The sequence below is a fragment of the Loxodonta africana genome, chromosome 13 (genome assembly GCF_030014295.1).
Source record: "Loxodonta africana isolate mLoxAfr1 chromosome 13, mLoxAfr1.hap2, whole genome shotgun sequence".
Lineage (NCBI taxonomy): Eukaryota > Metazoa > Chordata > Mammalia > Proboscidea > Elephantidae > Loxodonta > Loxodonta africana.
In genome coordinates, this window is record NC_087354.1 from 71,392,704 (window position 1) to 71,410,445 (window position 17,742).

Below are 17,742 nucleotides of genomic sequence, written 5' to 3' on the forward strand. Positions count from 1 at the left end.
ACGCACAAAAAGGCATCAAAATGACAGCACTAAACACATACTTATCTATACTTACGCTGAATGTAAATGGACTAAATGCACCAATAAAGAGACAGAGAGTCTCAGACTGGATAAAGAAACACGATCCATCTATATGCTGCCTACAAAAGACACACCTTAGACTTAGAGACACAAACAAACTTAAACTCAAAGGATGGAAAAAATATATCAAGCAAACAACAAGCAAAAAAGAGCAGGAGTAGCAATATTAATTTCTGACAAAATAGACTTTAAAGTTAAATCCACCACAAAGGATAAAGAAGGACACTACATAATGATTAAAGGGACAATTGACCAGGAAGATATAACCATATTAAATATTTATGCACCCAATAACAAGGTTGCAAGATACATAAAACAAACTTTAACAGAACTGAAAAGTGAGATACACACTTCCACAATTATAGTAGGAGACTTCAACACACCACTTTCAGAGAAGGGCAGGACTTCCAGTAAGAAGTTCAATACAGACACAGAAGACCTAACTGCTACAATCAACCAACTTGACCTCATTGACTTATACAGAACACTCCACCAACAGCTGCAAAGTATACTTTTTTTTCTAGTGCACATGGAACATTCTCTAGAACAGACCACATATTAGGTCATAAAACAAACCTTTGCAGAATCCAAAACATCAAAATATTACAAAGCATCTTCTCAGACCACAAGGCCATAAAAGTGGAAATCAATAACAGAAAAATTAGGGAAAAGAAATCAAATACTTGGAAACTGAACAATACCTGCCTGAAAAAAGACTGGGTTATAGAAGACATTAAGGAGGGAATAAAGAAATTCATAAAATGCAAAGAGAATGAATACACTTCCAATCAAAACCTCTGGGACACAGCAAAAGCAGTGCTCAGAGGCCAATTTATATCGATAAATGCACACGTACATAAAGAAGAAAGAGCCAAAATCAGAGAACTGTTCCTACAACTTGAACAAATAGAAAGTGAGCAACAAAAGAATCCATCAGGCACCAGAAGAAAACAAATAATAAAAATTAGAGCTGAACTAAATGAATTAGAGAACAGAAAAACAATTGTAAAAATTAACAAAGCCAAAAGCTGGTTCTTGGAAAAAATTAACAAAATTGATAAACCATTGGCCAGACTGACTAAAGAAATACAGGAAGGGAAACAAATAACCTGAATAAGAAATGAGATAGGCCACATCACAACAGACCCAACTGAAATTAAAAGAATCATATCAGATTATTATGTAAAATTGTACTCTAACAAATTTGCAAACCTAGAAGAAATGGATGAATTCCTAGAAAAACACTACCTAGCTAAACTAACACAATCAGAAGTAGAACAACTAAATAGACCCATAACAAAAAAAGAGATTGAAAAGGTAATCAAAAAACTCCCCCCCCAAAAAAGCCCTGGCCCGGACGGCTTTACTGCAGAGTTCTACCAAACTTTCAGAGAAGAGTTAACACCACTGCTACTAAAGGTATTTCAAAGCATAGAAAATGACAGAATACTACCTAACTCATTCTATGAAGCCACCATCTCCCTGATACCAAAACCAGGTAAAGACACCACAAAAAAAAAAAAATTACAGATATATCCCTCATGAACATAGATGCAAAAATCCTCAACAAAATTCTAGCCAATAGAATTCAACAACATATCAAAAAAATAATCCACCATGACCAAGTGGGATTTATATCAGGCGTGCAAGGTTGGTTTAATATTAGAAAAACCATTAATGTAATCCACCATATAAATAAAACAAAAGACAAAAACCACATGATCCTATCAATTGATGCAGAAAAGGCATTTGACAAAGTCCAACACCCATTCATGATAAAAACTCTCAGCAAAATAGGAATTGAAGGAAAATTCCTCAACATAATAAAGGGCATCTATACAAAGCCAGCAGCCAACATCACTCTAAATGGAGACAGCCTGAAAGCATTTCCCTTGAGAACGGGAACCAGGCAAGGATGCCCTTTATCACCGCTCTTATTCAGCATTGTGCTAGAGGTCCTAGCCAGAGCAATTAGGCTAGACAAAGAAATAAAGGGCATCCGGATTGGCAAGGAAGAAGTAAAATTATCTCTATTTGCAGATGACATGATCTTATACACGGAAAACCCTAAGGAATCCTCCAGAAAACTATAGAAACTAATAGAAGAGTTTGGCAGAGTCTCAGGTTATAAGATAAACATAGAAAAATCACTTGGATTCCTCTACATCAACAAAAAGAACATCGAAGAGGAAATCACCAAATCAATATCATTCACAGTAGTCCCCAAGAAGATAAAATACTTAGGAATAAATCTTACCAAAGATGTAAAAGACCTACACAAAGAAAACTACAAACTACTACCGCAAGAAACTAAAACGGACCTACACAAGTGGAAAAACATACCTTGCTCATGGATAGGAAGACTTAACATAGTAAAAATGTCTATCCTACCAAAAGCCATCTACACATACCATGCACTTCCGATCTAAATTCCAATGACATTTTTTAATGTGATGGAGAAACAAATCACCAACTTCATATGGAAGGGAAAGAAGCCCCAGATAAGTAAAGCATTGCTGAAAAAGAAGAAAGTGAGAGGCCTCACTCTACCTGATTTTAGAACATATTATACAGCCACAGTAGTCAAAACAGCCTGGTACTGGTACAACAACAGGCAAATAGACCAAGGGAATAGAATTGAGAACCCAGATATAAATCCATCCACATATGAGCAGCTGATATTTGACAAAGGTCCAGTGCCAGTTAATTGGGGAAAAGATAGTCTTTTTAACAAATGATGCTGGCATAACTGGATATCCATTTGAAAAAAAAATGAAACAGGACCCATACCTCACACCATGCACAAAAACTAACTCCAAGTGGATCAAAGACCTAAACATAAAGACTAAAACGATAAAGATCATGGAAGAAAAAATAGGGACAACCTTAGGAGCCCTAATACAAGGCATAAACAGAATACAAACATTACCAAAAATGACAAAGAGAAACCAGATAACTGGGAGCTCCTAAAAAGCAAACACCTATGCTCATCTAAAGACTTCACCAAAAGAGTAAAGAGACCACCTACAGATTGGGAAAGAATTTTCAGCTATGACATCTCCGACCAGCGCCTGATCTCTAAAATCTATATGATTCTGTTAAAACTCAACCACAAAAAGACAAACAACCCAATCAAAAAGTGGGCAAAGGATATGAACATGCACTTCACTAAAGAAGATACTCAGGCAGCTAACAGATACATGAGAAAATGCTCTCGATCATTAGCCATTAGAGAAATGCAAATTAAAACTACAATGAGATTCCATCTCACTCCAACAAGGCTGGCATTAATCCAAAAACACAAAATAATAAATGTTGGAGAGGCTGCGGAGAGATTGGAACTCTTATACACTGCTGGTGGGAATGTAAAATGGTACAACCACTTTGGAAATCTATCTGGCGTTTTCTTAAAAAGTTAGAAATAGAACTACCGTACAACCCAGAAATCCCACTCCTCGGAATACACCCTAGAGAAATAAGAGCCTTTACAGGAACAGATATATGCACACCCATGTTTATTGCAGCTCTGTTTACAATAGCAAAAAGCTGGAAGCAACCAAGGTGTCCATCAACGGATGAATGGTTAAATAAATTGTGGTATATTCACACAATGGAATACTACGCATCGATAAAGAACGGTGACGAATCTCTGAAACATTTCATAACACGGAGGAACCTGGAAGGCATTACGCTGAGTGAAATTAGTCAGAGGCAAAAGGACAAATATTGTATAAGACCACTATTATAAGATCTTGAGAAATAGTATAAACTGAGAAGAACACATACTTTTGTGGTTACGAGGCGGGGAAGGAGGGAGGGTGGGAGAGGGTTATTTACCGATTAGTTAGTAGATGAGAACTACTTTAGGTGAAGGGAAGGACAATACTCAATACAGGGAAGGTCAGCTCAACTGGACGGGGCCAAAAGCAAAGAAGTTTCCGGGATAAACTGAATGCTTCAAAGGTCAGCGGAGCAAGGGTGGGGGTTTGGGGACTATGGCTTGAGGGGACTTCTAAGTCAATTGGCAAAATAATTCTTTTATGAAAACATTCTGCATCCCGCTTTGAAATGTGGCATCTGAGGTCCTAAATGCTAACGAGCGGCCATCTAGGATGCATCAATTGGTCTCAACCCACCTGGATCAAAGGAGAATGAAGAACACCAAGGACACACGATAACTATGATCCCAAGAGACAGAAAGGGCCACATGAACCAGAGACTTACATCATCCTGAGACCAGAAGAACTAGATGGTGCCTGGCCACAACCGATGACTGCCCTGACAGGGATCACAACAGAGAACCCCTGAGGGAACAGGAGAACAGTGGGATGCAGACCCCAAATTCTCATAAAAAGACCAGACTTAATGGTCTGACTGAGACTAGAGGAATCCCAGTGGTCATGGTCCCCAAACCTTCTGTTGGCCCAGGACAGGAACCATTCCCAAAGACAACTCATCAGACATGGAATGGACTGGACAATGGGTTGGAGAGAGATGCTCATGAAGAATGAGCTACTTGTATCAGTTGGACACTTGAGACTGTGTTGGCATCTCTTGTCTGGAGGGGAGATAGGAGGGTAGAGAGGGTTAGAAACTGGCAAAATTGTCGCGAAAGGAGAGACTGGAAGGAGGGAGCGGGCTGACTCATTAGGGGGAGAGTAAGTGGGAGTATGGAGTAAGGTGTATATAAGCTTATATGTGACAAACTGACTTGATTTGTAAACTTTCACTTAAAGCACAATAAAAATTACTTTAAAAATCATATTTCATATATCTTTATATACCTCCTCACAGAGACATAAGGAAATTTTAGCTGAAATAATGTAAATTAGAAAATTCATGAGCATTTTGAAAAGAACCACAGTATTTAATGTAACTTAGAAGAATAGAGATATTTCATATTTATATTTAGGGTAAAAAATTTTAAATGTATTTATTCCATTGGTTATGAATACTTTAACAGCTTATAGTTTTTATTACTGTAAAAGTAATGCATGTTGATATTAGAAAAATTAGACATGTTAAAAATGCACACAAAATTAATGGCGCTGCCACCACTCACTACAGCAGTTTGATATTCTTCTAATTGTTGTTTTTTCCTTTTGTTCTATGTTCTTTCTTCATATTTTCCCTTCTTCCTTCTCATCTCTTCCTTCCTACTTTCTTTTCTTCCTTCTTAGCCCTCTAGCTATCTATTCATCTATTGTGGAGAGGAGCACAATTTAGATAATTCTATTATACTTACTGTTATGACATCTACTTAACTGATCTATCTTACCAAGAACATTATCGCTTCCAGTAAATATTCTTAATGGGTTCATGGTATTCTATCATAAAAATGCTAATTATTTACTAAACCACCCCCCTTTAATTAGATATTTAGTACGATGCTCATTTTTGCTGTTAATTAAAAATGCTACAATGAATGGCCACTGTATAAAACTCTTTGAAGAGCCCTATATTTCTAGACGTCCTTTTGCTAGATCCAAAAGCACAGTTCTGCACTGACACCAATTCTCTTTGAGCCCTCAGGCTGTGACTAGTTGGGATGCTCAGTACAGAACAGTTTTTAGAAAATAAATTTGAAAACAAAAACCACTTTTATGCCAAATTTAAATTGTCATCCTTAGACTTAAATGGTTATAGCCTCTGTAACTGAGCCTCCCAATTTCAAACTACACTCTTTCCCTTGACACTAAGGTAATAATAACAATAATAAATAATAACTATCATTTATTTACAGACTTACTCTTTGAAAGGCATGATACTGGGAATTTTATATGTAATATCCTTCACCCTTTAAAAAACCTCAAACTAGTATTATTATCTTACTTTTAGAGGAAAAATGAAGCTTGAATAAGTAAAACATCTGTTGGAAAGAATACACAGCTTTCAAATTGAGGAGTTGGGATGCTAAATGTATTAGTTATCTAATGCTGCTATAACAGCCATACCACAAATGGATGGCTTAACAAAGAGAAGTTGATTCTTTCACAGTCTAGTGGGCTACAAGTCTGAATTCAGGGTGCCTGCTCCAGGGGAAGGCTTCGGCCTTCTCTCGGCTCTGGAGGAAGGTCCTAGTCATCAGTCTTCCCTTGGTCTTGGAGCATCTCAAGGCAGGAACCTCAGGTCCAAAGGACGCGCTCTGCTCCCAGTACTACTTTTTTGGTGGTGTGAGGTCCCCGTGTCTCTCTGCTCACTTTTCTTTTTTATATCTCAAAAGAGATTGGGTTAAGACACTAATCTTGTAGACCACATCAGTATAACTGCCACTGATCCATCTTATTACATCACAGTAATGAGATTTACAACACACAGGGAAATCACATCAGATGACAAAATGGTAGACAATCATACAAGAAATCATGGCCTAGCTAAGCTGACAGATATTTTGAGGGGACACAATTCAATCCATGACACTAACCTATCTATCCCAAGTTGCTCAATAACCCAAAAAAACAAACCCAGTGCCGTTGAGTCGATTCTGACTCATAGCGACCCTATAGGACAGAGTAGAACTGCCCCACAGAGTTTCCAAGGAGCGCCTGGCAGATTCAAACTGCCAACCCTTTGGTTAGCAGCTGTAGCACCTAACCACTATGCTGCCAGGGTTTCCAGTTGCCCAATAGGAATAACATAATAGCTCTCTATTAAAATGATTAGTATAACAGAAATAGATGAATCCTTCTTTAGCTATTGCACATACACAAAAACATATGTACCAGGGTCAAAATTTGTACGTTTACTCTGATATATAAAAAATGTGATTTTTTCATTATTTTCTCCAACTGATCTCATCTTGCTCTCAGACATCAATTGTGTGCTAATGATGGGGGCAAATCCTAAAATTGTCAATTAAAGGGAACTCATTTCCAGTTCGAAGCATAATAATGATTGTGAGGATGGTGCAGGACTAGGCAGTGTTTCCTTCTGTTGTACAGAGAGTTGCTATGAGTCGGAACCGACTCGATGGCACCTAAAAGCAACAACATTCACGGTGTAAACAATCTCTTTTAAAGAGTAGTCAAGTCAAAGTTTAAATTTTTTTAATCAGGGCTCCCTCCCTGCCTCCTCTCTCCCTTTTGACTTATTTGATATCTGGGTGCTAGGGTAAGCTTAGGAGCCCTGGTAGCACAATAGTTAAGCACTCGGCCACTAACTGAAGGATTGGCAGTTTGAACTCACCAGTCACACTACAAGACAAATTACCTGGTGGTCTGCTCCCTTAAAGATTACATACAGCCTAGGAAACTGTGGGGCAGTTCTACTCTGTCCTATAGGGTCTCTATGACCCAGAATCTACTCGGAGACACAAAACAACAAGGGTAAGCTTAGGAGTTCCTGAATGGGACAAATGGTTAAGCCCTTGTTGTCGTTGTTAAGCATCGTCAAATCCGTTCCAACTCGTAGCGGCCCTATGCACAACAGAACAAAGCACTGCGCAGCCCTGCTCCATCCTTACAATTGTAGTTGTGCTTGAGCTCATTGTTGCAGCCACTGTGTCAATCCATCTCATTGAGGGTCTTCCTCTTTTCTGCTGACCCTGTACTTTGCTAAGCATGATGTCCTTCTTCAGGGATTGATCCCTCCTGACAACATGTTCAAAGTATGTAAGATGCAGTCTCGCCATCCTTGTTTCTAAGGCGTATTCTGGTTGTACTTCTTCCAAGACAGATTTGTTCATTCTTTTGGAAGTCCATGGTATATTCAATACTCTTCGCCAACACCACAATTCAAAGGCGTCAATTCTACTTCGGTCTTCCTTATTCATTGTCCAGCTTTCACGTGCACATTATGCGACTGAAAATACCATGGCTTGGGTCAGGAGCACCTTAGTTTTCAAAGTGACATCTTTGCTCTTTAACACTTTCAAGAGGTCCTTTGCAGCAGATTTACCCAGTGCAATGCATCTTTTGATTTCTTGACAGCTTCTTCCATGGCTGTTGATTGTGGATCCAAGTAAAATGAAATCCTTGACAACTTCAATCTCTTCTCCATTTATCATGATGTTGCTCATTGGTCCAGTTGTGAGGATTTTTGTTTTCTTTATGTTGAGGTGCAATCCAAACTGAAGGCTGCGGTGTTTGACCTTCATTAGTAAGTGCTTCAAATCCTTTTCACTTTCAGCAAGCAAGGTTGTGTCATCTGCATAACACAGGATGTTAACGGCTCTTCCTCCAATCCAGATGCCCAGTTCTTCATACAGTCCAGCTTCTCAGGTTATTTGCTCAGCGTACAGATTAAACAGGTGTGGTGAAAGAATAAAACCCTGACGCACATCTTTCCTGACTTTAAACTAATCAGTATCCCTTTGTTCTGTCCGAACAACTGTCTCTTTATGTAAAGGTTCCTCATGAGCACAATTAAGTGTTCTGGAATTCCCATTCTTCGCAATATTATCCATAATTTGTAATGATCCACACAGTCGAATGCCTTTGCATAGTCAATAAAACACAGGTAAACATCCTTCTGGTATTTTCTGCTTTCAGCCAGGATCCATCTGACATCAGCAATGATATCCCTGGTTTCACATCCTCTTCTGAAACCAGCCTGAATTTCTGGCAGTTCCCTGTCAATATACTGCTGCAGCCGTTTTTGAATGATCTTCAGCAAAATTTTGCTTGCGTGTGATATTAATGATATTGTTCTATAATTTCCACATTCAGTTGGATCACCTTTCTTGGGAATAGGCATAAATATGGGTCTCCTCCAGTCAGTTGGCCAGGAAGCTGGCTTCCATATTTCTTGGCATAGACAAGTGAGCACCTCCAGTGCTGCATCTGCTTGTTGAAACATCTCAATTGATATTCCATCAATTCCCAGGGCCTTGTTTTTCACCATTGCCTTCAAAGCAGCTTGGACTTCTTCCTTCAGTACCATTGGTTCCTGATCATATGCTACCTCTTGAAATGGTTGAATGTCGACTAATTCTTTTTGGTATAATGACTGTGTGTATTCCTTCCATCTTCTTTTGATTCTTCCTGCGTCACTTAATATTTGCCCCATGGAATCCTTCACTATTGAAACTCGAGGCTTGAATTTTTTCTTCAGTTCTTTCAGCTTCAGAAATGCCGAGCATGTTCTTCCCTTTTGGTTTTCCATCTCCAGCTCTTTGCACATGTCATTATAATACTTTACTTTTCTTCTTGAGCTGCCCTTTGAAATCTTCTGTTCAGTTATTTTACCTCATCAATTCTTCCTTTTGCTTTAGCTGCTCAATGTTCAAGAGCAAGTTTCAGAGTCTCCTCTGACATCCATCTTGGCCTTTTCTTTCTTTCCTGTCTTCTCAATGACCTCTTGCTTTCTTCATGGATGATCTCCTTGATGTCATTCCACAACTCGTCTGGTCTTCGGTCACCAGTGTTCAATGCATCAAATCTATTCTTCAGATGGTCTCTAAATTCAGGTGGCATATACTCACGGTCATATTTTGGCTCTCATGGACTTGCTCTGATTTTCTTCAGTTTCAGCTTGATCTTGCATATGAGCAATTGATGATCTGTTCAACAGATAGCCCCTGGCCTTGTTCTGACTGATAATATTGAGCTTTTCCATCGTCTCTTTCCACAGATGTAGTCAATTTGATTTCTGTGTGTTCCATCTGGCAAGGTCCATGTGTATAGTCGCTCTTTATGTTGGAGCAAGAAGATATTTGCAATGAAGAAGTCATTGGTCTTGCAAAATTCTATCATTCAATCTCTGGCATTGTTTCTATCACCAAGGCCATATTTTCCAATTACTGATCCTTCTTCTTTGTTTCCAACTTTCGCATTCCAATTGCCAGTAATTACCAATGCATCTTGATTGCATGTTCGATCAGTTTCACTCTGTAGCAGCTGATAAAAATCTTCTATTTCCTCATCTTTGGTCCTAGTGGTTGGTGCTTAAATTTGAATAACAGTCGTATTAACTGGTCTTCCTTGTAGGCGTATGGATGTTATCCTATCACTGAGAGTGTTGTACTTCAGGATAGATCTTGAAATGTTCTTTTTGACGATGAAAGAAACACCATTCCTTTTCAAGTTGTCATTCCCAGTGCAGTAGACTATATGATTGTCCGATTCAAAATGGCCAATACCAGTACACTAATGCCCAGGATATTGATGTTTATGCATTGTATTTCATTTTTGACAATTTCCAATTTTTCTAGATTCATATTCCAGGTTCTCATTCCAGATTCCAATTATTAATGGATGTTTGCAGCTGTTTCTTCTCATTTTGAGTCGTGTCACATCGGCAATTGAAGGTCCCGAAAGCCTTACTCCGTCCACATCATTAAGGTCGACTCTACTTTGAGGAGGCAGCTCTTCCCCAGTCATCTTTAGAGTGCCTTCCAACCTGAGGGGCTCATCTTCCCACACTATATCAGACAATTTTCTGCTGTTATTCATAAGGTTTTCACTGGCTAATGCTTTGCAGAAGTAGGCTGCTGGGTCCTTCTTCCTAGTTTGTCTTAGTCTGGAAGCTCAGCTGAAACTTATCCTCCATGGGTGACCCTGCTGGTATCTGAATACCGGTGGCATAGCTTCTAGCATCACAGCAACATGCAAGCCCGCACAGTACGATAAACTGACAGACTACTACCCAAGAGGTTGGCAGTTTGAATATACCTAGAGGTGCCCTGGAAGACAGACCTCGTGATTTGCTTCTGAAAAGTCACTCCCTTGCATACCATATGGAGCAGTTCTAGTCTACACATATGGGGTTTCCATGAGTCAGAACTGACTCCACAGGGTAAGCTTATATGTCCTCATCATGGTGCTAGGAGAGACCATTATTTTAATGCTGTATTGTGAGTCCTAACTAGCCTGGCTTCCTGAGCTGTCTCCTGCTTGTGTAACATGGCTCTTTGCTCAAAACTCATCTGGCACTTCCCCCTTGCTGACTCACGCATCATTTTGGGTCTTCCTAGTATGGTATTGCAGCTCCTCTGAAATCTTGCCATTAACCCCTGACTTTGTCAGCCTGCTCTGTGGCCCTCTACTACAGAGTCACTGATGCAATGTTTCAGGAAAAACTTAATGCCCATTGTTATTGCCAGCATCCTCTACTAAGGTATATGGAAATTTCTGGATCTCCAACATACAAACAAAGGCTGTGGGTTAAGGAGCGGGCTGATCCAGGCCATCTCCTGGGCACCTTCCTTAGCTAATTCTACTCTACTGCTCAAGTCCCATGCTGGACACAGCACCATCTGTTCAAACCAGACTCCTTTTTTGTGTCCTTGCCACGTGTCAGTGTATCCTCAACAAAACTGCCATAGTAATCTTTTCAAACATAAGTTAGAACATAGCTCTCTTGTCACAATCCTCGAATGGCTTCCCAACTCTCTCAAGCTAGAACACAATGGTCTATAAGGATCAACACAACCTGAGCCCCTGCTACCTCTCCATTTTCACCTTGATTTGCTCTCACTTACAAGCTTCATTCCAGTGTCACTAGCCTCCTCTTGGCTTTCTCCAGCACTAGTTCCCTCAACATACAGAGTTTGTGTTTATCACTCCCTCTGCCTAGAACACGTTCCCCACACATATACAGCTATTACACCATTCATCTTCTTCAAGCCTTTTACTGAAAGTGCTTCTCAGGGCAGAACCATGAGGGTCCAGACTAGAAGAGAGAAACCATGCTAGGGTTTTTTTTTTTTTTAACTGAGAAGATATTTTACGATGCAAAAAAAGTAAAATCTGCAGTTACACAGAAAACAGAAGAAATCAAGCGGGAAGAAAATAAAACTAAAAAAATACATAAGGTTTTAAAAGGTTAAAAAAAATGAACTTTAATATACTTTTGAGTATGTAACTGAGTAAAATGGTGGGAGCATTTAGGAAGGTATGTGATATGGAAGTGATTAAGCTAATAATAAAACAGGCACGAAAGAGAAAGTGATCAGTGCAATAATTGTAAGGTCCTCATATGTATCTTGATTAAAAAAAATACTATAAAATCTATCCATACATAATAGATTATGGAATATAAAACTACTATCCAGGAGTAGAGTACTGAGAATATTTTGCTAATTTTATATTAGTGGTTTGAGACTTTACGTGCAAAAATCTTAAAATCTGAGTACATATAGGTGTAATCTCTCTCTATCTTTTTTGTAAGGCTCTGTAAGTATGAGGGAAACCCTGGTGGCATAGCAGTTAAATGCTGTGGCTCCTAACCAAAAGGTCAGCAGTTCAAATCCACCAGGCATTCCTTGGAAACTCTATGGGGCAGTTCTACTCTGCCCTATAGGGTCTCTATGAGTCGGAATCGACCCGACAGCAAGGTGTTTGGTTTTTTGGTTTTGGTATAAGTATGAGATGGGGCAGTGGTGGTTCAGTGGTAGTATTCTCACCTTCTGTACTGGAGACCTGGCTCTGATCCCAGTCGATGTACCTTATGTGCAGCCACCACCCATCTGTCAATGGAGGTTGACATGTTGCTCCGATGCTTAACAGGTTTCAGCAGAGCTTTTGGACTAAGACAGACTAGGAAGAAAGGCCTGGCAATCTACTTCCGAAAATTAGTCAATGGAAGCCCTATAGAAATGGTGGAATGGTAGGATCTGTAGCCGATCATGGGGATGGCTCAGGACTGGGCAGCATTTAGATCCACTGTTCACGGAGGCACCATGAGTTAACTTGATGGTATCTAACAACAATCACATAAGTAAAAGGGGGCCTGCAGCTTTGTAATAGGAGAAGGGTCTTCTCTTTCTTTGCCTCTGTCTCTCATTTGCTTTCACTTTGTCCCATTTTCCTCTGGTTTTTCCATCTCACTGACCCTTTGTCCCTTTCTACTTTTTTATTCTGGAAATCAGGCTGCTGAACTAGGTATACTGACTGATCTACCCGATACCCATGACTTATGCAGAAGTTCATTCTCCCCCTCTCTCTTCTTTCTTCTATGCAGCCATGGGAAATGAATCATTCTAACACAGAGTTCTAATTATTTGTAAATATATTTTAGCTCTTATCTTTAACAGAATTAATGGACTTAACCAAAACCATCCTTTCAACAAATACTTTTGAGCCCTTTTGATAAACTGAGCATTTGCTAGGTAGCAGGTACTCAAGGATGAACAAAGCAGACATAGTCTCTGTCTTCATGGAACTTATTATACAATGTGAAATAAACATTTTATAATTAGCTGAAACTAGCAAAAATGTAAATCAGTAAGACATAGATGCCAAATAGACATAATTTACTTGCATTACTTATTTTTCTTTAGTCAAGAAATTGGCTGTCATACCCATCCTAAGCAATACTGACCGAAAGATTGGCAGTTTGAACCAACTAGCCACTCCATGGCAAAAAGATGTGGCAGTCTGCTTCTGTAAAGATTATCAACCAAAAAACCAAACCCACTGCTGTTGAGTCAATTCTGACTCACAACAACCCTACAAGACAGGGTAGAACTGTGCAGTGTTTCCAAGGAGCACCTGGTGGATTTGAACTGCCAACCTTTATGGTTAGCAGCTCTTAACCATTACTCCACCAGGATTTCCTCTATAAAGATTACAGCCTTGGAAACCCTATGGGACAGTTCTACTCTGTCCTATAGGGTCACTATGAGTCAGAGGACACTCGACAGCAGTGGGTTTTTCAGCAATACTGAATTCATTAAATGCAAACAGAAGTCAGGATCAGTGAGAATTAAGATATAAACTGAAGATCCTGTTCTGTAGGTAGAATACCAACACTCATAAGCAACATTCCAACACTCTGGGGTGCACAAACGGTTAAGCAGTCACCAATCAGCCAAAAGATTGGTGGTTCAAACCCACCCAGAGGTGCCTCAAGAAGACAGGTTTGCTGATCTGCTTCCAACAGGTCACAACCTTGAAAACCCTAGGAAGCAGCTCTACTCTGCACACATGGGGTAGGTGTGAGCTGGAACTGACTTGATGGCAACCAGCAACAATAACAACAGTGGATATCTATCATTTAGACTGTTCAGTAACCATTAACTGACCTTCTGCAACAATATTTAATTTTCTTTCAGAGACCTAGCCCTCTCCCAGTGGATACAGCCTATGTACAACTCTGAAGCCTCCTCCAACCAAGTAATGGGCACACAACTCAAGCTAAACCAATCAGGCACTCTTTCCCTAGAATTTGAATTAAAAGCAAAAAAAAAAGCTTTCAAGCAATAGAGGTTTATTCATTTCCCAGAGGCACACATTCCTTAGTTCCTGCTTCTGAGATCCCTGGACCAGCTCTGGCTCATCTTCTGTCTAAAATCTGACACTTCAGCTACTTTTCCAGTATCCTTCCTTTAAATTTCCTTTTGCTTTGGTTAGCCAGAATTGGTTTTCTGTTGCTTGTCAACACAGAATCTTAATAAATTAGTCCAGATACACAATATGGTACCTTAAACTGGAAATAGCTTATAGCAATATAAAATATGATCTAATTTTGGTATCTACAGGTAATTATTTGTAACTTATGTGTAAAGTTTCAATGCTTAAATTAATTCCAAACCTAAAATCAAAGCTAAAATGAACGCAGCACTTACATTTTTTTCTGTCCATCCATTCCTCTAGCTCTGTGTAGTTTACAATTTCTCTCGTCCTCCAAAGACCAAGCCGATATCTAACACGATGGATTGTTCTGCGATACATATTTATAACTGTTTTCAAATCTGGTCCATGATACAAAGCCTATAAAATAGTAATATAGGCAGTAAAGCTCCTTATATATTTCTATTTCATCTGACTTTGTTCCTTTCATTTCATCTTTGACCCAATTTCTTAGGTTATGGATGTATTTATTAATGTTTGTTTTGTAGGTTGGCTAATTATATGCATGACAGATTGAAATAATCTCCCTGAAGTTCAGACAACTTCACTTATGATCTGTTTCTCATTAGATATCTATATTTCCCATAGAATAAAGGTTTTAATGACCGAATATTTCATAGAAGCTTCATAGGCTGGTGCCCAGATTTCTGTAACTGCCCATTCAGCAAGGAAAAATACAATTTATTAGGATATTATTACCTAATGAATGGTTCTTGCCCACGTTGCCCACTCCGGGTGCTCAAATCCTTTGTCTTTTTTTTCTTTCTGTAATTGTCTAATCATATTCTTTACCTATATTTCACCAGGCTTTTTCTGGTTTTTCTTACTGATTTCTAAAAGCTCTTCGAATATTAAGGGAAAATAACCCTTTGCAGCACATGTGCAAATTTTATCAGTTTATCTTATAATTTTGTTCACATTTTTCTATACATACATTTTCTACATTCTCCTATCACAGCCTTAGAAAAAAATTCAAGTTTTGAAAATTCATCTATTTCAGGTTTTCTCTTTTCTATTCAATTATTTCTACACCTTAAAATTTCCAGTTCATTACTTTCTTTATATTTATTCTTTTCTTCTTTTAGGTTTATGTTCTTGTTCTTGACATATTGAAGTAAATATTCATTTCATTTATTTTTCCCTATTTTTTATTCAGTGATATATTTAAGTTCATACAATTTCCTCTGAGTCAGCTTCCCTTTGGTATGTTTTTCATACCATTTTTTGCAAGTAAAAAAACCAAAGCATAAAATCTTTAAATAACTTTCCTGAGGTCTCATAGCTAGTAAGTCCCAGAATTAGTTTTGAAACTGAAGCAAGGAAACTCTAGAGCTCACATTTTTAATTATACTATATATTCCTCTTAATACAAGTGAATTTGATGTTTTTCACCTATTCTGTATTTTTTTTTTTTTTTTTTTAGTTTCTTTCCTAGTATTATTTCTTTTTATTTGCATGTAGGATTGTTCTTTCTACTGTCATTCTACTTTCCGTTCAGTGTGATTTATTGAAAGGTGTTTTACTATTTTATTTTTCTTCATTTTTGCTTAAATTTGCATCTCTCCTCTGAAGATTTTCAAGTGTCCTTAAAGCTACATTTCTTAATTTATTAATACTATAAATGAAATGACATCTCTTGATCTCCTGATGGGAGAAAGGAGAAGAGGAAGGTAGTAAATGTATGCTAATTTAGTTTTTCATTCTATCAGATGGCAGAGTCTGAATCTTTGCTAAGGTTTTTCAACATTTAATAGCATTCTCCCGTGTGTGTTTTTAATCTGCCTTTTGTTTGATATGCTCTTGCCCTTTACAAAAAAAAAAAAAAAAAATGAGTCAGTTGCCCTTTCGGAGAATTCCCCAGGATTCTTAGTGGGAGGCAGAACCCACCTCCCACAATTTGAAGCCAAAAGTCAAGTTTATGATCCAAGCCTCCTTTGCTGCTAGAATGCAAACATGTGACAAAGCTTCATTCTTTATCTGCATCAGCCCCACACGTTAAATCAGAAACTAGTAACACACACACATACACACACACACACACACACACACAAAATCAAAACAACAGGAAATCTATTTATGTGTTTGAGTTAACCGTGGCAGCAATATCCACCTTTCAAGGGCAGCATTAGTGTGAGTTGGAACAGCCAGGATTCAGAGTCTGCATCAGGCTCTTTCTGTCTCAGCATCCAGCCAAGTCCTGGAGCCACCCAGCCTTCACCAATCCTTCATGTTGTTGAGTTGAGTTCTCCAGACCTCCCCACCATATGCTACTCGGTATCTTTCTCTTCAAATCAACCCCTACGGGTTTTTTAGAGGTTACAATTAAGAATCAAGCAGCGTTTAGATTTTTACATGAGCTGAAGGATCCCTGCTTGGTCTGTACTGATTGGCGGCGGGTCTATGACAGTTGTGAAGAAAGCAGGGTATTGGGCCATGATGATCTTCAATTTGAGTGTCAGTTTCTCTGACTCTAATAAATCCTCTTTGGGGGCCATAACCCATCTTCTGAGGAAATCCCCTTCCTTTCAGATCTCAGGCATTCTGAAGGTCACCTAGGAGGTTTTCATGGTTAGAAGGCTGGGTCAGGGAAAGTGAAAATGGCCCATTTGTGTGGTTCCTGTGATAGCAGCGCCTCCCTGAATTACTGAATGAAGTAAGAGAACCATGCAGTCACCTGGGGGAACGGCTTTCTTGACCATAACATGAGAATCACTGCCAAACTGAGCTAATTTTATTGGTTGGATGGCTTTATACTTCTCAGGTGTGTCAGGGTGGAAAAGAATTTAAGAACCACCGATGAATACTAAAACTTTTTCTATGGCCCAAATCTCCCTTCTAAGTTTTGGACCCATATATCCAACTGCTTCCCAGATATATCAATTTGGATTTGTTACACGCATTTTAAACTTGCCACGTTGACAATTAGACTCTGCCTCCTTTCCTTTCCTCTCCTTCTCCCCTACCTGCTTTTCCTCTTAAGTTATGTATTTCATAACCATATACCAGGTTGCCCAAGACAAAAACTTGGGAATCATTCTTGATGCCTCCCTCTTCCTTATCTCTAAATCCAATCAAACCCAAAGCCCTATTGTCCATTTCCACCCCTAGCTCAAGTCACCATCAACAGTCACTGTATTACTGAAAAAGCGTACTAATTGTTCTTTCTCAATCACTTTCTCCCAATACATTGTCCAGGGTCAGAAGTTTTTCTAAAGTACAAATCTATTCATGTCACTGGTCTTTAAAGTCATTCACTCACCTATACTAAGGATAAAGTATAAGCTCCTTAGCATAGTTTTCAAGAACATTCTCAATTTAACCCCTACATTCAGCCTCCTCTATGCTATTGTCCTCCCAATCGTCCCCAAAA

At 38.9% G+C, this 17,742-nt stretch overlaps 1 protein-coding gene across 1 annotated transcript in view; it reads right to left on the reverse strand.

Annotated features, from left to right (window-relative positions):
• LOC135233039 (IQ domain-containing protein M-like) overlaps nucleotides 1-17,742 on the reverse strand; it is a 302,634-nt gene that overhangs the window by 274,667 nt on the left and 10,225 nt on the right. Inside the window, exon 3 of the mRNA XM_064296152.1 lies at nucleotides 14,588-14,732. Within this exon, the coding sequence (XP_064152222.1) occupies nucleotides 14,588-14,732 (145 nt within the window). The remainder of the gene's footprint in view (nucleotides 1-14,587; nucleotides 14,733-17,742) is intronic.